Source organism: Macaca fascicularis, chromosome 20 (genome assembly GCF_037993035.2).
Source record: "Macaca fascicularis isolate 582-1 chromosome 20, T2T-MFA8v1.1".
Lineage (NCBI taxonomy): Eukaryota > Metazoa > Chordata > Mammalia > Primates > Cercopithecidae > Macaca > Macaca fascicularis.
Window position 1 is genome coordinate 8,449,421 of NC_088394.1, and position 25,605 is coordinate 8,475,025.

Below are 25,605 nucleotides of genomic sequence, written 5' to 3' on the forward strand. Positions count from 1 at the left end.
TTTTATTTCTTGAAAGTATAGCACGACTGCCTATCAGAAACCTTTGGATTCTCTCTTTATTTGCTTCCTGCCTCTTAGTCTAGGTTCCTGAATGCATGAGGATAGGAAGATAAACACATGATTCCTGATCTCTTTGAATTAGTAGCATCAATGGGGGAAGACACTCTCTAAATAGATTACAACAACACAATTTTAAAAAGCAGAGAAAGGAAGCTGAACTTGGCCAGACAAAGGTACATAGATAGGGTTTCTAGGAGAAGGCAGAGCTGAATCCAGAAAGGAGTTATCTAGAGTAAGGAAAAGATTTCCTGGAAAAAAACAAAGCCTCTGCAAAGGCACGGAGGTGTGAAACCGCACTGCTGTTCCGGTTTGAGTCCAGTTTTCCTCACTTCAGGGTTGGCAGCAGAGTAAACACTTTTCAACACTTCCTTCTTCCTGTCTGTGATGGGAAGCATCCTTTCTAGGCTTGTCCCTGCCCCTTCAGGGCCCAGGAATGATCCCCTACACAGTGCAGGGAGACTGTGGCTTAGCAGAAAGGGTTCTGATGCCCAATCTGAGGCCTTGACCCTGGCTTACCCCTTCCTCACTGGAGGATTCCAAATCCTGCTGGAGAGTGGCTGTGGGACATCTTGCCAGGATGTGGGGATGCTGATGACCCAGCACTCAGAGCACGCAAGTGTGACAGGTTTTGGAACGGGCTCTGATTATTCTGAGATTGAGGTCTGTCCCATGGAGCTCAGTCTCTGCCAGGTGCTGATACAGTCATCGTCAGTCCAGGCTGTCCAGGTTTCTTGTTAGACTGGATGAGCCAACTTTATAAGAACCAGGAAAGAAAAGACAACACGTGAAATAGATAGAAGCTATTTCAATCTATAAAAGTTAGATGTAGTTTGTAAGTCTATTTAAACTTTAGGCATGCAAATTTCTTGCCATGAACAATAGGTAAAAGAAGGATTGGTTGGAAAAAAAAAAAAACACTATTTTTAGCAAAGATAGAAGTGGAGAGTTCTTTTTAAAAATGTATTATAATTCAATCATATGCATTAATCCTTCTGAGGACCAGGTATTTTGCTAGGTGCTGGGGATGAAAAGATGCATATGATTTGGCTTTACCCCAGCTGGATTTTGGAGTTCAGATGACCAATATGTAAGTAGAAAATTGTAGTACAGGACCACGAAGGATCTATCAGGGAGGTTTAAAAATGTAAGATCAGAGCATAGAATAGGGGGTGACTAATTCACCCCTGAGGACTAGTCACTTTTAAATTACATTGGAGAAGGACAAGGGAAGCCACTTTTTTGTTTAAGTTGAACCACGTGAACTTGGCAACATTCAATTCTATTTGTCCAAAAAAAAAAAAAAGTCAGTTTCAAATGGTTTAACTCTAAGAGCAGGTATGGCATGAAGGTCTGATTCCCTTCAACTCTAATCAAATGGGAATCATTGCCTACTGGCTATGTTGAGAATGCTTGTGAGGATTCCAGGTCAATAGGAAAGGATAATACTGAAATTGATTAATTCCATTCTGGCTAGAGTGGGTAGGTAGTGGTATAAATTGACCCCAGTTGCCATCCTTAAATTATAAGGAATTTGTTAAAAGCACGGAAGTCTGAGAAGTACCGATGTCACCATTTGATACAGATGAAGGTTCCTGGCATCTGACAGTAGAAGGTTTATGTTGAAGGCTAGGGACGGACAGAAGATCCAGCTCAGTGGACTCACTGAAGAGCTATGTTGAGGCTATGTAGAGAAGCACTTGGAAATGACGTTGTAGGCACTATTCATACTGCTACTTGTACCTTATTACCTATTTGACTTACTTTTTAAAACAAACACACTTACCCTTCCCTGCCCCAAAAAAATGCAAGGAGGTTGCAGTGTTCTCTGCTGCTTTGGTTTTGTTGAATTCAAAGCTTCCTTTTAAGAAAAGGTCACAAAGCACTAAGGGAACATACAGTAAGTACTTTGCAAATTAAATTGGAGGATGCTTTTAGATAAAACAAAAACCAAGTCCTGTGAAGGCATAGATTTTGTTTTACAAAAGGTCAAAATCATTGCATAAAGTTGTTTTTTTTTTTTTTGTTTTGTTTTTTTTGTTTTTTTTTTTACTATTAAGAAAGTATCCAAAAGAAGTTATTTCAGTCCAGGTTCTCAGAATCCACAGCTTAAAAAAAAATTAAGAATGCTTCATTATGCCCTGCCAGAGGTTAGCTTTCCAGGCAAAAATCTGTGCTGTGTCCCAGTGGTATTCTATAAATTGCATCAAGGATATTGAAAATTGACCCAAGGGTTTTAACCATACAATACTGAAATGTCCTTCCGCATATGTTTTTGTTAGTTATACATTTTTCTCTTGAAATTTAGGCACCCCAAGAAACTTCAGATCTGATTTTAAAAGTGTTTTTTTTTTTTTTTAACCAGGCATGCACAGGAGAGAAGGCTGAGGAGCTTTCCCTAAATCCACCTGCTAGGATCCTATTCTAGATGATTCTGATCTGATAACTCTGTGTGTCCTGTAGAAACATTCATTTCTAAGATTTCTAGCAGTGAGCAGAAGCACATGGATAACCACTGCAGAGTCACACAGGAGTACTCATCAATAAACAGCACTGACTGTAGAGGAGACTAACTGTCCTTCCTGGTGTAGGTAGCTTGCCTCCCCTTGGTTGGTTTCATATCCCAATCTCCATTCTTTGAAGTTTGGTTTGTTTGTTATTAATCCCCAGCGACCTGCTAAAACTGGAAATACCTGAGGAGAGGTTAAACCATGTAAAGGATCATCTCATACCTTGTGATAAACTTTTTTTTTTTTTTTTTGAGGGGGAGTTTCACTCTTGTCACCCAGGCTGGAGTGCAGTGACGTGATCTCAGCTCACTGCAACCTCCACCTCCTGGGTTCAAGCGATTCTTCTGCCTCAGCCTCCTGAGTAGGTGGAATTACAGGCGCCTTCCACCATGCCCAGCTAATTTTTGTATTTTTATTAGAGACAAGATTTCACCATGTTGGCCAGGCTGGTCTCGAACTCCTAACCTCAGGTGATCTCCCTGCCTCGGCCTCCCCAAGTACTGGAATGAGAGGCATGAGCCAGCACACCTGGCCGATACACTGTTTTTAAGTGAAGAAGAAAGAACTACTAGTTTAGCACAGGTGGATCATGACTGACACCCCTCCAGACTCTTGATATATTTACTACCGAGAGAAGGTTAGTTATTTTCAAGTTAATTTCACTGTTGTGTGAAGGGCTATTTTGGGGGTGGGGGTGGGGGTGGTTCTTCTCCAGCTATAAGCACAGGATACCAGATCGAAAAGGACTATGGGACATTCCTTCAGGTGGAACCTCTGATCCTGGGCCATTTCTCCCTGGGAAACAGTGGATGGAGTTGTCAGACTGGTAACAGCGGAAGAGTGAGATGGGTTAGCAAGAATTGTATCTGGTTTACTCTCTGTTGATGACATCCCCCGCAGTCCCTCTATGTAGCAGGGCCCCACATACTTTGGAAGTTTAAACTACATTTTTGTTGATCATAGGGAAGATACAGAAGGATCATAGAACTATTCCCTAGGGCCAGTCTCCAGGGATGTAGAAAAGTTCCCTGTTCTGGGGAACTTGTAAGGTTGGCTTCTTATCCTGGGAGATTGCTTTCCCGTGGTGGTCCTGACAGGGGAACCCAAATCAAACTGGGGTGGTTGACCTTCCCTCGCCAGGGAAGTGACCACAAACCACAGGGAGGCATTTCCATCACCAGTAATGGCCTTAAAACTCCTCAGAATTCTAATTCTTTTCAAAGTCTTAGGAGTTTGAGTCTTGCAGCAGTGGGAAAGTAGAATTGATACCCTGACAATTCCTGACCCCGGTCATCCCTGGAGTGGGTGGTTGTTCAAAATCTGTCCTAGATTGAGGAGGTATGTCAGGATTCCACCATTATTCGCCGCTGTAAAATTCCATCTTGCGAGGATAAACCTAGTGCCCTTCGCTTTAAATCAGGAGGAGGCAAGTCATTGCTGCAATGCAGCCGCGGTTTGCAGGATGAGCTAGGCAGCCTTTCTGGCTGGAAGGCAGAGAGCTTTAGGGAAGAAAGTGGGAATGCAGAAGCCAAATATTCTCTCACCCAGTGTCCATCGTGGGTCCAGGGTGAGTCCCAGGGATGGCAAAAAGTTGCAATTTTTCTTTCTCTGCCTTACTTTGGTTCTTCCTCTGAAGAACCGATTCGGAAAGACTGATGTTTGAAGGAAGGTACAGTTTTCCATAAACGTATCAACATGTATGCTTACTATTAATAGTGATTATTACATGCCAGCCCCTGCCCTGGGTACATCTCCAGTCATACGATGCACAGCCCTTCTTGGAGGTAGGTATATTTACCCCTGTTTTCCAGATGGAAACACCGAGGCACAGAGAGGTACAGTGACTTGCCAGATCACACACAGTGAAGAGGTGTCTGAGTCGGGCTTACTCTCTAGTTCCCTCCAATATTTCTCAAGTTCCCTTTTCAGGATACCACGCTGCTTCCCCATTCCTGATCTGAACCTGGGCCCTGGGGCAACCAGAGCACGCTACACAACCCCGTGTGAAAAGTCATGACGTGTGCTTGGCGGGCCGGGTTGTTGAGGGTGGCGGGGGGCTTCCGTCGATTCCCTTTGGCTAAGGCAGGGGGCTTTGTTGGGTGCCCTTGTCCTGCGCTCTGGGATGTGGCTGTTTTCATTTCCCTGCGTTTCTCGGTTGCATTGCCGTGATCTCTCAGGTGTAGTGTGCCAATTCCCAAACCAGATACCATCTCTCTCTCTCTTTCGTAGGCACGGTCCTGTTGTGCCAGGCCAACCAGGAGGGATCTTCCATGTACAGTGCCCCCAGTTCACTTGTATATACTTCTGCAAGTAAGCCCACTGTCGTGGCTCTTTTTGTTTTGTGACATAAATCTGAGTCCAATCACCTTCCCTGCCATGTAAGTGCTCTCCCCCTCCCTCTGCCCCTCCCTCTCTGTGGCTCTCTCTGAGGTGAAGTTAATTTTCATAAGCATGTCTCTGTCTCCCATGCCACTTCCCAGATGTCCTGGACATTCTTTGTTAGATCCATCAGGATTGGGTCCCAACGGTTGGGAATGTGGGCATGGGGTTGGTGGGGAGGGGCATGGGAGGGTGGGAAGCTCTAGCTTATTGCCTGCCTTCTATCATAGCTTTGCAAATTAATGTAAAAATAGTTTAAATAGCATATACAAGCCACCCAAAAGGCACTGTTGCCTAGCAAAAGATGCTTGACCAGCAGAATTCTTGTACACAGTTGTCTCACGGTGCAGCTAGTCACTTGTTTCCTAGGCTGTTCTGTCCTTTGCTGTGTAATTCCAATAAGGAGGAACAGGAGCAGGAGGAGGAGCAGGACCAGGAGGAGGAGGTGCAGGAGGAGCAGCAGCAGGAGGAGGTGGTGGAGCAGGAGGAGCAGCAGCAGGAGGAAGAGGAGGAGGAGCAGAGAGAGAAATGTGGTTCCCCCCTCATTTAATCAAGTACAGGAGCAGTAACACTAAATAATTGTCTTTTAAAAAGTTGGGGCACTTGTAAACATAGGTAAGTCTAGCCATCAGGTCCTGGAGGGAAGAGACCCAAAATACAGGAAGTAGATCACAATGTTGACGTAGAAGAACCGAAGATTTCTCTGCCTCGGATGGATGCTCTGGGTTGAAGGATGCCCTACCCTCAACCCCAATTCCCAGAGCAGGCAGAAGAATTAAAGTTACCACTGACTCTGCCATTTTCTCCCAGAGGGTATACCCCTTCTGAAAGAGTCTTCCAGCCACAGCTGAAACTTTATCACGTGTTCTATACAATGTGTGTAAATCCTGTGAAGTTCCCATAACTGCTGAATGAGTTGTCTTTAGGGTCAGTGCTTAAAAGTGAGTCTGGGTGCCTAGAGTAGGGTTGGCGGCTGCTTCTCAGAGTAGTTGTAAAAGGCAAGGCTGGGGAGGAGAGCAAGAATACCAGGCTTGAGGGATAAGACACCGGAGAATCCTCACCGTCATGCCAAAGCCAAACATCTTCATTTCCTAAATTGTGAAGCTGAGGAAAAGCAACCTCCTCACTGTTGGGGCAAAGGTTACCACAGTCACAGGGAACCAAAAATATCATGTGACACACCCAAGGGTCTGAAGTATTCAGGACGTCTGACGGCCAGTTGTTTCTCACAATTGGGTTTGTTGTTGTTGTTGATTTTGAGACTCAGTCTCGCTCTGTTACCCAGGCTGGAGTGCAGTGGTGCCATCTCATCTCACAGCAACTGCTGCCTCCCGGGCTCAAGCAATTCTCATGACTCAGCCTCCCAAGCAGCCAGGATTATGGGCATGCACCACCACTCCCACTAATTTTTGTATTTTTAGTAGAGACGAGATTTCCCCATCTTGGCCAGGCTAGTCTCGAACTCCTGACCTCAGATGATGATCCACCCACCTCAACCCCCCAAAGTACTGGGATTACAGGCATGAGCCACCGTGCCTGGCCCAGAGTATAATCTTTAATGGCAATTTTGGCATTAATTAAATGGAAGACATTTTTCTGTGCCTCCCAAGAAGCCCAAATCTAACCATACTGGCAAGAAGTGGTTCTTTCTGAATTTGTGACCACAAATTCAGAAGGGCCTCCTTGGGGCCAGTGTAAATGTGTGTGCATGTGTCTCCTGAAATTGTAATGCTACTACACATTTTCACATGTCTAGCCTTGTGTTTTCCTCTCAAAACCAGCACCAGGTAGGTATCACAATGGTTGCTTTACAACTGAGGAAATGGAGGGCAATCCCAGAGCCAGTGTGTAACAGATTTGTTTTCTGAACCTGGGAAAATTATTCAACCTTCAGCTGCCTTTCTGAGTCCATTTGACTAAATCTGATCACTGTTCCATTGACCTGGTCTTCCTTCTCTGTATTATTTTCTGAAGGAGAGTTGGTGTGCCAAAACTTACCATAGGGCTGGGTCTAACATTGCAGCCCTATATAAGTGTCTGGGATAAAATCTTGATGCTATCCAGCACAGTGTTGATGGAACTGAGGCACTCATTTTTATGTTGCATTTATTAGCCATATAGGGCTAATGGTTACCATATTGGACTGTATGGCTTTATATGATGATATAACATATCTATATTTCAATTTTCTTTACAGAAGTGAACAAAACTCCAAAAGTGTACTAGTTTGAATTGGTATAGCTGTTCTAAAGTGAACTGGGGAAGCATCTTTCACTTTGCCATGAAAATATTTCCCAAGTTCTCCAATAATAAAATAGTCAAAGCATACAGAGAAAATGAAACCATCTAAAGCAGAGATCACCCAACCCAGCCCGTGGCCTGTGTTACAAGGCTTATGAACTAAGAATGGTTTGTAGATTTTCCAAGGATTGAAAAAACAAAACAAAACAGAAGAATGTGCCAGAGACCTAGGTGGCCTGCAAAGCCTAACATTTTAACAGTCTGGCTCTTTACAGAAGAAGTGTACTGATCCCCAATTTAAAGAGTCAATTTCAGTATTAAAAATACAGTATCACTGCACTGTGTGTAGCTACTTTTTTCTATGTTTAAAGTAAAAATTTACAATTATGGAAATTGTATAATGTGCATCCAACAATCCTTCATTTCTAAATTGTATCAGTCATATTACCTGCACATTTTATATCATGCCATGTGCTTTTTATAAAAATTTGTTAATGGCCCCATAGTATTCTGTTGTTTCATGTTATATTTTAACCTCTTCCCCTATTCTTGAGAACTTAGGTTCATAGCAATTTTTCAAAAATATTAAAATAAATGCCTGTTGATACAGCAGTTTTAAAGAAAATAGCTAATTTTACTACCCCATTAAAAAGCAAAACAAAAACTAATTTTTTTAATTTATTTATTATTATTATACTTTAAGTTGTAGGGTACATGTGCATAACTATTTTCTTACATTAAGAATCTTCACTTGTCAATGCTTAAGCAAGGGTCTTCAGATTGTCAAGCTCGATTAGTATTTTGTAATGGTGACCGACTCTGAGACCTCTCCGTCTCCAGTTGGGTAGACAGAGGGGCCTTCAGTTATTTCTATGTACAGGCTGTGCATTGGTGTTGAATGTTAAGTTTGTCTGCACATCCCTAAGATACATTGCTGCGGTTTCCTTTCTCCTTTATGGCTTTTTGGTCTAGGCTGTTTGTGGACTGCTGACATTGCAACATTCCCTTACGTTTTTCTCTTCCGGATTAGATGCATATTCCAGTATAGAGCCATTCCCTATTTCCTGCAACAGGTCAGCCAGCACATAAAGGGTCATGTTTGCATGCAGGCCTGTGCGCGCGCGTGCGCGCGCGCACACACACACACACACACACACACACAGAGTTATATTCATGGTCATCCAGGATTGTTCTCCTCCTAACAGATTCGATTTGCACAGGGCTGAGACTCACATATTTTGTCTTTGAGCTCTGATGGGTGCAGACTTTTTCTCTAGGAATCTAACCATTGCCCTGGAAGCTGAGGCTACCATACTTCTCAGCAATCACGTAGGATGCTCTTGTTTTTTAACTTGAAAATGTGTGTGTTCCTCATTTGTTTAACAGCTGTGCTCCTGAAGAAAGGTGTGTGTAAATTACCCTTTGGTTATGTTGGATCCTATGTGTCTACTGACTTACAAGATAACTCTGGAGTTTTGTTTTTGGTTTTTATGCATTTTTTTTCCTCCGTGGATCTTTAACTGGCCTTAGATTTTTTAAGACTTAAATTGTACCTCTTCCTAGCCAAATAGCTAATCATCTGTAAATAACACCCTTAAATTCAGTAGGGGAGATGGTTTTTAAAGGAACCCTGCTGGGTTAGTCTGTAATGAAAATAATTCCTACTGAAGTTATCTGCTTTTGCGGATGCATTTTTGCATAATGGTGAGCTTCCCGCCCCCCCCCCCCCCCATTAAGTGGATCATCCTAATAATGTGACCCAGGACACATGAAAGTATTAAGAGAAAGATTTTTCACTCAAAACTTTGTTTCCATACAATCTAATTCCTTAGAGTCTTCCATCGGACCCCAAATGACTCCAGTTTTTCTCCCTCACCCCGAACTTCATGCGGGTTTAAAACCCTAGTTCAAATTGTGTCACAGGTCATCATGCGTCCTCTTACACGTCCTAATAAGCTACTCTCATCCAGAGTATAAAATGGGCTCGCTTTCTATAACACTTAAATGAAGAACAAAACTCTAGAGAATTAGGCAACATCACCTAGTATCAAATGGAAAACATTTGCAATTAGTATTTTTCAATAGGCTTTCAACAGAAACAATGCAACCCCTTAACAGAAAGGCTTAGTGAAACGGGCAGGGCTGCTGACATGTGGACTGTCCACCCCATTCCGAAGGCCAGCGGTCAGCCTGTTCCTTTCGTCCACGGGAAACGTGCTAGCTGTATTAGTGTCAGCGCTGTTTCACATATGGCGAATGCCCAACATCAAAATTGGCACCAGGCAGAAACAAGAAGGTAAAGAACATACCACATCTCTTCCAAATTAAAACATGAATTTCAGTTTCATTAGTTGACATATCAAAAGGTAAATCATTGGTTCCATGAATGAAAAAGTTCCCTTCTGATTCAGATTAGCAAAGCAAGCTATCACAGATCCTGATTTACATATGAAGTAGATGTTTCCAGAAGGACATCAGTATTTGTTTTCTTCAGGATTTTATGAATATATTTTAAATTACAATTGTCACAGGTGCTCATTGCAATCAGTGTGAAGTGTGCAAATAAACACACATACACACACAATTGGAATAATGTGGGAATAATATCCCTTTATCCAGTAACACAAACCCTTAAAATGTGTGTAGATGCCCAGTATCTTTCTACATTTTCTGCGTGGTTATTCAGGAGAGGACATATACATATGCAATGGTGGGGGCAGGGGGCAGGGGGCAGGGGGCAGGGGGCAGGGGGCAGGGGGCAGGGTGTTATTAGTTTGACTTTACAGAGGAGAGTATACACAGACGTTACTTGGGTATTCCATATATCAATCATATTTAGTTTCACTTAATACATTGTGACCATCTCCCTTTAAGCCTTTTAGATATTTTCATACTGTTTAATGGCATAAATGGTTGACAGCCAATTCAACCATTCTCTATCCATACTCATTCAAGCCACTTTGTTTTTTATTTTTATTTTTTTTCGAGACGGAGTCTCGCTCTGTTGCCCAGGCTGGAGTGCAGTGGAGCGATCTCGGCTCACTGCAAACTCTACCTCCTGTGTTCGTGCCATTCTCCTGTCTCAGCCTCTGGAGCAGCTGGGACTACAGGCGCCCGCCGCCATGCCTGGCTAATTTATTGGTATTTTTAGTAGAGAAGGGGTTTCACTGTGTTAGCTAGGATGGTCTCAATCTCCTCACCTTGTGATCCGCCAGCCTTGGCCTCCCAAAGTGCTGGGATTGCAGGTGTGAGCCACCGAGCCCAGCCCAAGCTACGTTTTTTCATTTTCCCTCCAAAAAGGCAATGGTACAAATTTTTGCAAATACCCTTACCTACCACTACACATCCATTTCTACATTTAACATTCCCAAACATGGAACTGTTGGTTCCCTTCCAGCATTCTTGCCAGCACTGCCATGTTTTGCTCTATTTTGCAAATTGCATAGTGAAAAATAACATCTCAATTTGTTCTAGTTTGTATCTGCCTTTTTCCTATTAATGATCATCATCTTTCACATTTTTCATTTAGACTTTACATTTTTTGAATTTCCAGTATACATCTTCCCATTTGAGTTTTTTCTCGTTTTATTGTCAGTTCACAGTGACACTTGTTCATTAGGAGGATAACCTATAAATAGCTTAGATGTTACAAATGTATTTCCTATTTTGACCACTGATGTTGCTCACATTCCACCATACACTTTTAATTACATAGGCAAATGTATCTGTCTTTTCTAATCATTTTTAGATATCACTTTGGATTACAAAATCCCTGTCAAGAGCAAGTTTTGTTTTGCACCGTATTAGTCAGGTTGGGCTGCTATAACAAAATACCATAGCCTGGGAGGCTTCAGCAACAGACATTCATTTTCTCAAAGTTCTGGAGGCTGGAAGTCCAAGATCAGGGTGCCAACAAGGTTGGGTTCTATGGAGGGCTTTCTTCTTGGCTTACAGATGGCCACCTTCTCCCATGTTTTAACAAGACAGAGAGAGAGAGAGAGACGGTGGTAGGGGGTGGAATAGAGCACTCTCTGGTGTTTTTTCATATAAGGGCACGAATCTTATGAAGGCCCCACCCCCTCAGGACCTCATCTGAACCTAATTAGCTCTCAAAAGGCCCCATATCCAAATACCATCACATTGGGGGTTACGGCTTCCACATATGAATTTGGGTGGAAAGGACATAATTCAGTCCATAGCAAGCCCCTTGATACAGAGATGTCAGTTTTATTTGTTAAGGGCTAGAAAAGTGTTTTCCAGAAGATATTTCCTTATGGTTCCATTTGCTTATCTATGTCATTGAGTGTGTTTTCTACAGTTCCATGAAAGCCAGAGTTGAACATTAGGATCCACGTCAGGACAAATCCTAAAGTTAACGAAAGATTAATCATCATTTCCCCTGAAATTTTCACCTTGATACCCCTCCCTCCTCAAAAAAAGATATCATGGGCAAATGCTCGGGAACCTGAATGTTATCAAAAGGCAAAATCAATTCCTCATTTATTCAGTTCTGTGAAACTCAAGGGCAAGTGGTGGGAGCATGGTTTTAATTGATATATTGACTGCAGATTTTATGGAAGTAATTGTGTGGAATTCATAAAACAATGATTTAAGTGGCAGAAACATACATAAATCAGGCCTGCACTATTTTTGTTTTGGATAATTGATAGAACTTCCATGGGTTTCTGTAATTCAAGTAAGGACCTAATTTATGGCTTCCTCTTTCTTCTGCACAATACAGAAAATGTCAGTGGGCTGGACTCAGTTAATATAAAGTACACATACAGGTCATTGTGTTACTGACACATTGGTGTAAAGAACAGTGTCTTCTTTTTCCCTCACTTGTCAGTAACTGACAGTTTCTCCCTTTCCTCCTAGTTATTTTTCTAGTATTTTATGGAGGGGTGCTTAAAAATAACTAGCTCTGGGACTAGCATAAGCAAGTGAGGTGCTCACTTCAAAGAGTAAAGGGGTACCCAGACTCCTCATAAATAGCATTTTAATGCAGTATTTTTAAAAATCTAAAGTAATAGAAAAAGATCCATGATTAACAGAATATCAAGACAGAGTAAGTTTTATTAATTTTTCCTTTTGGAGCCTTAAAAATCCCATCTGGTTTAGTCCAGCACTGTATTTAAATTTTGATAGTCTGTTCATCGTGGATTTAAAGAATAATTTGGGTGTTAAAAGATTGCATTAAAACATTATTTATCTTCATTACAGAGTTTTTTGGTGTTTCCTCCCTTCCACCCCCCACTTAAGTTCTACAACTTCAGTGAACGCCTGTTAACTTTGTTCCAGCCCTGAAATCATGGTATCCATAATCATAACTAATGGTTATTGGGCACTCACTATATGTCAGGCATTCTGCTAAGCCCTTCTCATTAGCTTTCTTACTTAAGAAGAAACTATAGGACAGTATGATTAATTATGCTACCTTTTCTCGGGAGGAAATTTAGGCTTGGGGGCCTTAAGAAGCTTGTCCAAGATCACCCAGCTAGATCAGCTTTGAACCAAGCCTGTTTAAACCCCAAGCGTCCCTTCTCTTCACTACTCTCTGAACTTTCCCTCAGAGGCTGGAAACAGGATGGACTCCAAGAAATGGCTGAGCAGGGAGTGGTCATGCAGAACTTCTCAGCAGCTGTCCAGCATCTCTACTTGGGCCAAGGTTGTGCTATCTCCTCCCCATCCCATCGAGTTTGAAGAGGCAGCTTTTCCCTCTTTGATATGTCTGACTAGGGCTTAGCAAAATTTAAAAGACTGGATAGTATTAATATTTTCAGCTTTACAGGCCATCTGGCCTCTGTTGCAGCGACTCAACTCTTGTTGTAGCTTGAAAGTAGCCATAGACTACTATACATATAGCCATGGACTTCTAAGGTTGAAACATGAATGAAAATGTGTGGCTGTGTTCCAATTAAACTTTATTTACAAGAACAGTCTGTAGACCAGATTGGTAAACTATGGCCCTCAGGCTCAATCTCTTTGTCAGGCCCTCATTCTCACTTGAAAGGGCAGAACATGGTAGTTGGCTGCTTGGGGGTGGAAATAAGAAGAAAAATTCTTTTAAGTGTGCACTCTCGTGTACCTTTTGCACTTTGTAGCATTTTATCACTTTTTTTTCTTTTTTTTTTTTTTTTGAGACAGAGTCTCGCTATGATGCCCAGGCTGGAGTGCTATGGCGTGATCTCGGGTCACTGCAATCTCCACCTCCCGGGTTCAAGCAATTCTCCTGCCTCAGCCTCCTCAGTAGCTAGAACTACAGGTGTGTGCCACCACGCCTGGTTTTGTTTTGTTTTGTTTTGTTTTTTTGTATTTTTAGTAGAGACAGGGTTTCACCATATTGGCCAGGCTAGTCTTAAACTCCTGACCTCAGGTGATCCGCCCACTTCGGCCTCCCAAAGTGCTGGGATTACAGGTTTGAGCCACCCTGCCTGGCCCATTTTATCACATTTTAAATGATGTAAAGTAGTACGTAAAAAATAGATACCCTTTCTCTTGGTACCTATTAAGATCAAGATACTAGTTGATCTTGATTTAAATAATACAAAATGATCTTGAGTTATATTTAATCAAGATACAAGGAATTGGCTGTTAGTTGTGCTTGCACAATGAACAAATCTGGCTTCAGAGGCTGAATTCTGTTGCCATTAGTCTAAGATCTGCCCCAGTTTCCTTGGGCAAAATGTGAAGACTCCACTGTCTTACCCAGAATCTTCTGTCTGAACTGTTTCCATTTCCATCCCCACACTTTCAACAATGCTGGCTGTAAAAGATCCTCTGGGCTGGACCCTTCCGATCAGGGAATCAGACAATGCTTTCCTTTTGCTATGGTTCAGCATTATGGTGGCAGCCTACCTGTGTCCTCTTCATCATTTTCTCAGACATAATTCCTTCTAGTTTTTAATCCTTTGATTGGGGAGGGGGTTGAAAAACGTTACTTCATTCAACCAATCTTTATTGAATTTTTTTCCATATGCCAGGTACAATTCTACTTCCTGAAAATATGCTATGAAGATAGTCTCAAGTTGTCTTCTATTACATCTATATTCTTGCCAGGGACACATAATAGGAAAATATATATAATGTTGAGGTTTCAGAATTTCAAACACAATGCTCCTAGGGATATTTGGGAGGTAACACCCAACAGGAGACAACCACGGTTAGCACTGCCATTGGGGTGCCTCTCAGTAGGTGAATTAAATGTCCTCATTTTCACCATTATTCAACACTGTAGACAGATGCCCTTTGCTACTGAGATCCTATTTGCTTCACCAAACCCATGGATTGAGGTGTTTTGAGACACCTACTAGGTGCCATGCTCTCCCTGCCACCTCATAGCACATATCTATTTGATGAACAAATCATTGCAGAATTATCCAGCTACCACCCACCCACCAATGGTAAACTCTAGAAATCATTCTTTCTCCATCACTGAAGCACCATCTCTGCTTTTTCTCCATCTGCTCAGCTTTTCCCGTGACCCAGCACATTTGATTAACAGATCATTTCTAAGAGGCTTTTACCAGCTATGATCTTAACGTAGTTATTATTACACCTGGATCACAGTATTCAGAATAGGTTCGTTTGTATTTTTAATCCCTGCAACCACTACCCGCCCCCCCGCCGCCCCCCAACTTTCTTCATCCGTGTGTTTCTTTGGCTGAGTAATAATCATAACCCACTTTGATGTTTGTCCTTTTTAACCATTTCTAAGAAAAAATTAAAGCCACCAGTTGAATTTCTCACCCCCCAGTTGTGTAAAGGGAAAGTTCTGCAAAGAGGCAGCCACATTTCAGGCAGCTGCTATGCAGCTCTCTGTCGTTGCTTTAGTTATTAATCTCAATGCAGAATGGCGGCTTTCATCTTTTTCAGATGGGTGTCTTGCTTCTGCAAAAGGCCGCCAATTGCAAAAACTACCATCCCGTGGTGTGCCCCCAAACATCTTATTTGTCTTGATATTTCTTTCACAGAAATACATATGACAGATAAGGAGTCACTGGAGGATGCGTTTGCTTTGTGTCAGACAGATATTAAAACAATAAACTATGTTGCCCTGGGATTCCAGTGCATACACAGCCAGAGAACAAGGCCGAGATGAGATGTTTCGGAAAGGCAGCGAGGCAATTGTTCTGGGGGAATTCCCTGGAAACCCAAGTCCTGTGATAGCATTGACAAGAAGTGTTTTTTAATGCTCACATTTTCTTAAGAGGATCAACTGGCTGGTGCAGCTCCTGCATTTAACTCCTTGACAAAACTCACCCTCATCCAGCCTCATCAGAGGCAAGAGAAATCCTCCGATAGTTTGAGAGGCTTATTTTGAGACTATTTTTTAAGCACTTATCTGCCCTTTATTTGCTTCCCCAAACTAATGTGGATTTAAAATTAAAAAGAAAAAAAGAAAGGGATTCATTTTACATTCAGAGCTCTGAGCAGGTAAGTTGTAGGGGCCAATGGCAAGATCTTGCTTGGTTCTTGGAATGTAAAGGAGGACACGCTGATGCAATGGAGCAGGTGCACATTCCCAAGGGTCCTAGCTTTGTACGTTGAACCAAGCCCTCTCTGGGTCTACAGAGCTGGGAATGAACAGCTTAGGAAGGGAGAGGCTGAATCCAAGGGCACTCCTATAATTCAAGAGCTGGAGCAATCATTCTTTCATCAAATACCAGCCTTCTTGGATAGAAATGTGTCCAACCATTGAGGTGGCTGCTTTTTCCCTTGCCTTATTTCTCTTCCAAAATAAATCTTCTACTCAGCGCAAAGACCGTGAGCAGCTCAGGTTGCCTCTCATCGAAGGGAAAGAGAGCCTGGTGTAGTTCATATAAACCCAGTAATGTAAGCACATGCTTCTAACACCATTTTCTTAAATCATGTTTTTATATAAAAGAACTGTGTACCAAAAGCTATTTATCCCTACTGGAGAACTTGGGAGCATTGTTACGAAAATGCAGTTTCAGAACCAAACACCATACCACGTGTTTTAGATTTATCTCCTTGAGTTTTGTTTGCATGCAACATAGGCTCTTGATGCCTAATTGGTTTTCATACGAAAGCAAACAGCAAAGTCACAACTATCTATGGGTATCTATTATCCCTACCCTTAGTATTTTGCTGCAGGAATCTCAAACATTTCCAAAAGATTGTTTTCCTTTTTTTCTGGCAAGTCCTAATTCCCACTAGTGGTTTTACAACATTTTTCTTGAGCTACAGCGTGATTTAGTGAAAAGAGCTGGATGCAGGAAAGTCTGGGAGTAAACTGTCATGGGAGACTAGTGCCGTGACCTTGGCCAAGTTTCCTTGCCATGTAAATAGCCATGACTACCTACCTATGAGCACTAAATGAGATTGCTGTGCAGAGTCCCTCAAGGCTGCTTGAGGCATTACGGCTCCTCAAATGCTACTCTTTCTTTTTCTGGCTCAGAAGCCACCTTCTCCAGGATTTTTTAAAGTCCACCAAACCAGATGTGATGGTATACTTTTATACTCCTAGCTACTGGAGGGGCTGAGGTGGGAGGATGACTTGAGCCCAAGAGTCTGAGATTGCAGTGAGCCATAACCACACCACTGCACTCTAGCCTGGGCAACAGAGTGAGACCCTGTCTCAAGAAAATAAAGTTCAACAAAGAAGCTGGTTTGGATGGTTTACATTAGTCCAGTGACTGGATTGGTGGACCATTCCTGAATGGTACCTTCCTCAGTCTGTTCTGTGTAGGTGTTTTGGAGGCTCTGGCTCAGATATCAGGCAGATGATCCGTAGGCTCAGACAGTACCTGTCCTCCAGGTTGGCTTTGGGCATTGATCCAAGGATCAGGACTTTTTGTTAAAGTCTGAAAACTGATGCTCAAAAGCAGATGGCCTCAGCACTGACAGACAGATCAGCTATCCCCACAGCAATGGCTGGGAGTGAAATGAACAACACATGTGAGTCGTGTACCCATCCCTGTGAGCCACCATCAGCCCCCTCTGAAGGCTTCATGTACAGGAGCTGCGTCAGCCCAAGAGAACCATGGGAAATCCAGCCCAGCATAAGGAAGCTAATTTATTTCACTTGCCCTGTTTCCTACCTGGAGAGGCAATTCACCGAGCTTGCTGTTTCAGCCAGCTGTTAGATAGAACATGAATGATTTAACAATTGAACCTTTAGTATGTATATGCACTGGATAAAGTAATTATATAAGTTATTTGTGGGGTTTTTTTTTGGGTTTTTTTCCTGTGGTTTCCTGGGAAACGACAACATGGTTATCAGCACAAATTTTGTTAAACTAATACATGATGACAAATTGCTTCGTCCACATTAAAATAAATCCCAGCTCTTCAGGGCTTTGTCTTCTCCTTCAAAGGACAGAAAGCACCTTCGCAAATGCCTTTTGCGGTTCTGCCAAGTCAAACACTCCAAGATTGAGACTCATTCTCGTTTTGCCAAATGAAATGTTACAAAAATCCTGCCCCAGGGGGAGATTGTCAATACCTTTGAGTGGGCAAATCACAAATACCTCTTCTGCACAGTAAAAGCGTATCACCACACATTTAGCAGCCTTGACATTTGCTACTTGTATGTTGGATTAATCCAGCCATTTTAACCCGTGAGGAAAGATACAACCACTAACTTTGGGAGATAAGCAGGAACAGCATGGCAGTTAGTTACCACCAAGTCTACTGCCTTCGCTTAGAGACACAAAGACCTTACATGATCAAAGAATATTCATGTGCGTGAATGGTGTGAGTGTCTTTTGCTGTTGCTTTTTAAACTTGTTCATTAGAGAACTTTTCTCCTTTGGGAACACCAGACTTGTTGCTCACAGTTAAATCCTGGTGTGCTCATTGCGTGTAATGTTATTTTCCTAGATGACTTTTTTAAATTTTCACAAAAAGGAGACTTATTTTCAAACCCAAGTTGTAAGGTGATATTTGATAACATATTTAAAAAGTAATTATATATAGAAAAACGTGCAATAGCCCAAAATGTTATGAAGGTTTCTTATGCAGATCTTCCAAGGCTTTGAAATGAGTTTCTCATTCCAATCTTCCAAATTAAAAATTTCTAGTTGCATTTAGTCATAAGGAGCTAGTTATTGTGACAGTAATCAGGTTTCTGTTCAACTGCGACTTTACTCACACTGTACTAGTGCAAACCTGCTATGTCTACAGAATCTGCATTCCCAGTATTTTTGGGTTGAACACCACCTGCCCCCCACATCAAGATGTGGAGCTAAACCCTAGTGGCAAAGGGAAACAGCTTGCCTTTGAGCTCTTATCAGGAACATAAATCAGTGGTGATCCCTATGACCGGCATCCAATTAGTAGAAAAGGAACAATGCCTTTCCAGGTATCTCGAAATCTCAGAACATAAGTATCTAACAGAAGAAATGGCAGGTACACAAACACAGACCCTCCAATGTCTCCCCCAACCCCCAACAAGAAGCATATTGAGATCTCTGGGAGACTGTCAACAGATTCCCCTGCAAATTAACCCAGTCCATGATGAATTGGGGCTGGCTCTGTCTCAGACGTGCTATGGATATAGAGAGACAATGTAGCAGCTTGTACAGGCAATAGGAGGGAATCCAAAATGAGAGGCTCTAAGAAGCAGAGAGAGAGAGTAAAAGTAGAAAGCTTTTCCCAGAGCCTGACTGGGGTTGCCTTTATGTTGCATAATGGATAAGATCATAGGCTCTGTGGTGTCAGGCTGCCTTGGTTCAAATCCCTGGGTGAGTATCTGAGCTGCTCTATACCTCCATCTCCACCTCCAGCAAAGTGAAGATAGCAACAATCATGATTCATATGGTTTTGTGAGACATTACTGGGTTAATCTCCAGGTCTGGCAATTAGCAAGTGCTAGTAAATCCTAGCTGTTATCATCATGCAATTGAATTTTTCTCCACCTGATAATGGAGCCTCAGAGGTTGGAATTTTGCCAACTGCAATCACACCATTGGTTGAATTACTCTGGTTATCACCGCCTGGGTTTTTAGACAAGGGCGGTCCAGGATCTCTTATCACTAACTCCATCACCAACCCAGAGTTTCTCTGGGAATATGCATCCCTCACAGGCAGCTCCTTAGCAACTCTCACGCGTTTGAGGATTGCCACCCATTTTCTTTCGTAGCTGAAGGACTATGGCATTCTGAGGTCATTGTACATTGTAGTCAATACACATATCAATGATCACCTTGTACTCAGTCATCTTCTAGGTGTTGGAGACACAGTAGGTACCAACATCGAGTCCTCAGGACATCCCTAGAGAGAGATGTAAGGAAGTTGAAATCAAGTCAGGTGATAAACTAACGAGAAGGAAAAAAACAACAGGGTAATATGATGGTAACTGGTAACAGTTGTAGGGGTCAGGAGATGTGAGATTAGACGAAGAGGTAAAGCCTTTGGAGGGAGCGATGTTGGAACTGAGAACTAAATTTGGGAGTCAAGTTCACTGTTAGAGACTGGACAAAAGAGAATCTGCAAAAGCCACTGAAATGCAGCCAAGTGAGGCTGGAGGAAAAAGAGACATTTTAGCCTCTCACAGTCTTATTCCCGAAGTCTAGCTGAAAACGATATTTAGATCAATATATTCAGCTTGGACAATCAGGCCAGTACATTGTCACCATCTTTTCTTACCCACGTTCAAAAACGCGCATCTCTCTCCAAGTTCACATTCTTGCCAATTCCTTCGACGCATCCCAGTCAGACCTGTAACAGCCTAGAAACTTCTGGCTAATTTGGATTTGACTAAAACTTTTGTACCATGACGTTATGTAAAGAGATTCAATTATGGTGCGCAGTGTTTTGTGAGTAACTACCGCCCATAAAAAGTTAATTAATCAGGGCTGTGTCAATTTCCTCGTGCCATGTCTATTTGCTGCAAGGTAATTAATCACTAATCACCCACCAAGCAGCAGGCCGAGGGACAATCCACGAGTCATTTATTGTCTTTCCCCAAATAAATGGCACACGCAGCCAGGAAGAAACACATCTTGCCTTTCATAATATTTTTATCGACACTTTTGCATGTTGTAATAGACTGCAGCAACAAGCAGCTGCAGTTCAATGGAATATGAATATTAAAGAAACAAATGAGCGGAGATTTATAGGACATTGCGTTTCTGTAATGTCAGTGTTGAGATTAAACCAAGCAAATGAACAGTGAAAAATTACTCTTCCATGTGGAGAATGGTGATTAGACTTGTACATTAATTAGAAATTTTTGTTTTCCTATTCAATGCATTTCAAATGAGGATGTCCTAGAAGAAACTGTTTGTCCAAAATGTGGATTTATTCTCTTCTAAACAGCAGTATTTAATATCAACATGCATTTCATACTAAAACAAGGGTCGATCCTAAATGTGTGTTTCAGGGATAAATGTATGTGGATATGAGAACTGGAGATTCGACAAATTAAGTGGCCATTTTGGTCTTTTTATTAGTGACTGAAAGGATAGAACCTTTCTCCCCCACCCTTTTTTTTTTTTTTTTTTTTTTTGCCAAACTCTGAAATTACTGGATTTTTTTAAAAAAATGAAAACCCTTTCCATTTTTGTTTGGAGCCAGAACTTAACAGGCTCTATCATGTTAAAATTTTCATTTAAGGCCATTTAAAGAGCGTGACCTAGTTGCGTGTAAATCCTGTGTTATAAACCAATTTGATGTACCTTGAGATTCGTTCTGAAAAACGAAGAAACACATTTTGCCATGTGGAAAAAAATCAGGTTTTTTGACTCTTCATTGTGATGTTCATTGCACGATGCCCTGCCTCTGAAATTGCTGCTCTATGAGCTATGGCTGGTGGTTTATTTCGCCTCAGTATGTTACCTATTACGCCCCTTCTTGATTTATGGTCCAGCACATGGAATGGGAGTTCCCCCAAGGGGAATCCTGCAGAACCATCAACCTGCTGTTGAAAGCGCATCTGTACCCCCAGAAATGTGTGAGTATTTCCTACCATAAATTACCCACAGAACAATTTCACCCCAAATTTGCATGAATCTCTCTCCGTTTTAAAACCTTCCAAGGGTGGGGACATGTGTCATTATGGAGAAAGGGAAAGGAGGAGCGGGACAAAGAGAGCCCCCCTCATCCATTCGGATGCCCACCTTTTCCAGGGCATCTGGCAATCTCATGCAAATTCAAACCAGCGCACAAATGCAAAGAATAATTGCCCATTAAAGCGGTTGTATATTTTTATGGCTTTGATGCAGAATCCGCCCCCCTGTCGGGTTTTGCATCTGCTACTCTTCCATCTCTCCCAGAGCTCTAAAACTTTAATATGCAGTTTATAACCCTCAAGTATTTTCCACTGGTTTTGTGTTTCTTCTCTCGGGATTTCCTGGCTGGTGAGATGATCTCATTTGTGTTTATTTTCGAAGGTAAGCACCATGTTCGTAAAAGAGAGGAAGAGAAGACACACTCATCACTGTAAATACATCGAGTGCAGGGCTCATTGGAGGTGGGAGGTGGAGGCTTTGTTTTTGAGGGGGAGCCGGCAGTTAGCAGTTGACACTTTAGTAAATGGCCCATTTGGCTGGTGGATACACCCACACATCTTCCGTTTTAAAATGTTGATTTGCCGTGATACTTGAGCACCACCACAGCGTGCCTCTTGTTGCATCCCTAAAGCTTCCATTTCACCGAGTTCCATGGGACAGAACTACTTATTCCCAAGAAATGAGATGGTTACTCCACTAACCTCCCTCAAAATACGCTCTGTATATAAATCTAGCTGAAGGGTGAGAGTGGGTGAGCTGGAAATGCTGATGTGTCAACAAGATGCTCAATTGGTATTTTCTTCGAAAGCTCTTGCCCTGTTTTGAGAGAAATTCATTTTTAGCTTATGAGCTGCATCCAATTTGTGTTGCAGTGATACCAGATTTTTCTCTTTGATTCATGTTGGATAAGGCTTCAGAAGGAATCTCTTCATTACAATGAACCTATGGGTTTTCTTGTCTCCCTCATGCCAAAAACTAAGGATTTATACTATATCCACACATCAACCTGCATCCTTTCCACTGTTCCTTATTGATGGTCTTCTTACATGTGAGTTAACTTTAAGTTGAACTAGGAAAAAAAAAAAATCAAACTTCCAGTGTTGGGGTTTAGAAATGACCATAGTTGGCTGTCTTTTCTCCATACCTTTGTTTTTTTAAATTAACAAAAAGGCATTTACAAACATTGGATAGGGCAATGTTTGACTTTTAACATTGACTTAAACATTTTATTTCTTGTTCTAGAAATGGATAGAACATTGTGAATTTCCACTGGGCATTTTGCATTGGCTTTATTAAATATTCATTCATTGCCCATTTACTGGATCTAGATCTCTAAACTATGGTATTTGGCGTGTCTGGATCCAGACATCTAAACTGGGATAGATGACATAACTCTCACTCAAAATCTAAGTGCCATACCTCAAAAGTAAGCATGTAAGAGGTTCTCTATGTGGTCAAAAAAGTTTTAGTCTTGTTTAATTTGTATCTGAATCATATGTCCAGGTAATTATCTCAAATATACATTTCACCATGTTCCAGAATCCTGCAGACCACCACACCAGTAGGCAAGTAAGAAAAGCATCCATTCTTCCATGCTGTGCTGGGTTTTGTAAAGGAAGTGTGACAAATAGTTGTGTGTGTGCATGTGCGTATTTTGCCCTTGAAAGGGATTATTTGTGTTAGTGGCATGCAAAGAAAGCCATGCTGTCCCTAAACCAACCATCAAGGGAAAGACATTTTTTTTTTTTTTTTTTTTTGAGACTGAGTCTTGTTCTATACCCAGGCTGGAGTTCAGTGGTGCGATCTCTGCTCAATGCAACCTCCACCTCCTGGGTTCAAGTGATTCTTCTGCCTCAGCCTCCCAAGTAACTGGGACTACAGGTGCACATCGCCACACCCAGCTAATTTTTGTATTTTTAGTAGAGACAGGGTTTCATCATGTTGGCCAGGATGGTCTCGATCTCTTGAACTCTTGATCTGCCCACCTCGGCCTCCCAAAATGTTGGGATTACAGGTGTAAGCCACTGCGCCTAGCCAGGAAAAAATCTTCTAATAAAGATGGGAGAAACACAGAAGGCACAGCTACAAGTCAGACGAGTTTGGCATTATCAAGATTGTTATTTTCTGTGGCTCCTGGTTGCACACAATTATTTGATTCAGGGACTGTTGTGGCTGGGTTGTCAGACAGCATTGTCTGGGGCTATATGGAAAGAGAGACATGATGAAGACCTTTTAATAGGTGTTACCTGTCTGGGGCCAAAACTGGAGTCCTGCTTTCCCCCCAAAACAAGAAACAATTTCAAATCCCGATAGTGTGCTGCCATCGAGGAGAATTTAAATGAATTGAAGGCTCTGATAATTCCAAGTGCAACAGACTTGGTCCAAGCAGCCTCCCCTTGCTTGATTGAAATCATACTCATTCAAAATCTGGTTACTTTTTCAGAGGCAGTGAAACACGTACAAGGGTAGAAATGGAAATTATCTGTCTAGGGATTGCGACTAAATTTCAGTTGTATTACAGGAAAGGGGTTCCTATCCAGACCCAGAGAGAGAGTTCATGGATCTCGTGCAAAAAAGAATTCAGGGCGAGTTCACAGTGCAAAGGAAAAGCAAGTTTATAAAGAAAGTAAAATGGGGAAAGTACAGCTACTCCATAGACAGTAGGGTGTTCCCAAAAGTAAGAAGAGGAGCACTTCCACCCCTAGGTATGATACTTGTTTATATAGGACAAGAAAATAAGATCATGGGGAAATGTGCTCTGCTACAAGGGTTTGCGATAAAGGATTTTCTTAATCACTATATTTTGCAAGAATCGATATTATCTTTAAAGCAAAATTAGGAATGCTTTTCTGTTCTCAAGATATCAGGATATCAGGACACTCCCAAGTCTGGGTCTGTTTAGTCAACATTATCAATGTGTTTCCTTAACCCTAAACATCTAGAGGCCAGGAATACCTAACTTTCTGGGAATGCAGTCCAGCAGGTCCTGGCCTTTCTCCTAGCCCCCACTTAAGATGGAGTCGCTCTGGTTCGAACGCCTGACAGTTGTGTTGCTTGCATGCTGTTTATCTGCAAATTCTGGGCAGGTCACTTTGTACACAGGACAGTGTTATGGAAGGCAGACAGTGAAGAGGTGGTGGCTGTACTCTCCCAGAAGGAAGACAAACATTGGTTAGCCACCGACAGGGTGTCCAGGCAATAGTATTAGGTATCTCATACCTGCTTGGTGCCAGTTACTCATCCTAATCAATGAGCAGAACAAATGGAGATCACCCCCCTTATGCAGCTTGCATGCACGCACCAGTGAGAGTCCTCCTTCATTTCTGATCCAAGCTAATGATTTTTACATGAACCAGGGGAGGAACAGGGCAGCCCTCTTTAGAAAAAAATTCCAAAAAAGAGTGAAAGAAAGGATTGTAATGAAGGCAGGAATTAATAAATGAAGAGAGAAGAGAGGAAGAAAGAGGGAGGGGAAAGAGGAGGAAGGAGAAAAAGGAAGAGGAGGAGGGAAGGACAGGAAGGAGGGAAGACAAAAGAAAGAAAGAAAAGAGGGAGTGAAGGACAGGAAGCAAGGAAGACAAAAGGAAGGAAGAAAAGAGGGAGGGGAGGAGAAAGGAAGGAATTAAAAAAGAAAGGAGCAAGTATAAGGAAGGAAGGAAGGAACTTAAGAAAGAAAGGCAATGTGATCGATGAGCATTTTTCTAACTAGAGATTTCACCAAAAGGCCCCTTGGCCAGCCCTAGATTAACAAGAAAGAGACCACTGAACATACCATCCACCCAGTACACTTGAATTCTCCAGCCCTTTCTCCACGAAGCCTCTGGCGCAAAGCATGACCTGTGGAACCCTTTTGTTTTACCAAGGGTACTTGGCCTTTCAGGAAGGCACTATTTAAGCGAGGAATTGCTTTGCAGTCCCTTCCTGTGTTTTTTTCACAAAATAAGAAGTCCCCTAATGTGCCCTGCTTGGGGGAGCCCAAAGAACCTCCTAGGAAGACTTGTAAATATCCTCCATCAGGAAATCCATTTTCTCCCTGTAACAAAGAGGGTACAAAATGGAATCCTGGCTCCATGCTCTTAACAGCACGTGCTCCCCTCTCTCTCTTGCCAAGCTTCTGTTTCATGTTATATCTGAACATCTAAATCCTCCAAGAATTATTGTAAAACCTGCTTGTGGCTGAGAGGGAGCTTGTCTGGCTCATTCAGCTCCATAGCCAGTGATAATGAATGGGTCAGCATAATTACCGTGTTTCCTCACACAGGCAGCCAGCTGCTCTGCCAGATTGTGAATTTTTCATTTTCTTTATTTCAAAATCGAGGGTGTTCCTCTGAAAACTTAATAGTTGAACTGTGGCAAGACAGATTTGGAGTCAAAGCCATTCCCACACTCATTTTCTCCCCAGTCCTGAATCAAGTGTCTCATCTCTCATTACTTCTGGGCTT

General features: G+C 42.2%; 1 protein-coding gene across 1 annotated transcript in view; it reads left to right on the forward strand.

The window, feature by feature from the left end:
- The window catches only part of RBFOX1 (RNA binding fox-1 homolog 1), a 2,485,336-nt gene that overhangs the window by 2,397,299 nt on the left and 62,432 nt on the right, over positions 1-25,605 (forward strand). The window contains 1 exon segment of the mRNA XM_074028822.1: positions 4,797-4,877. Within this exon segment, the coding sequence (XP_073884923.1) occupies positions 4,797-4,877 (81 nt within the window).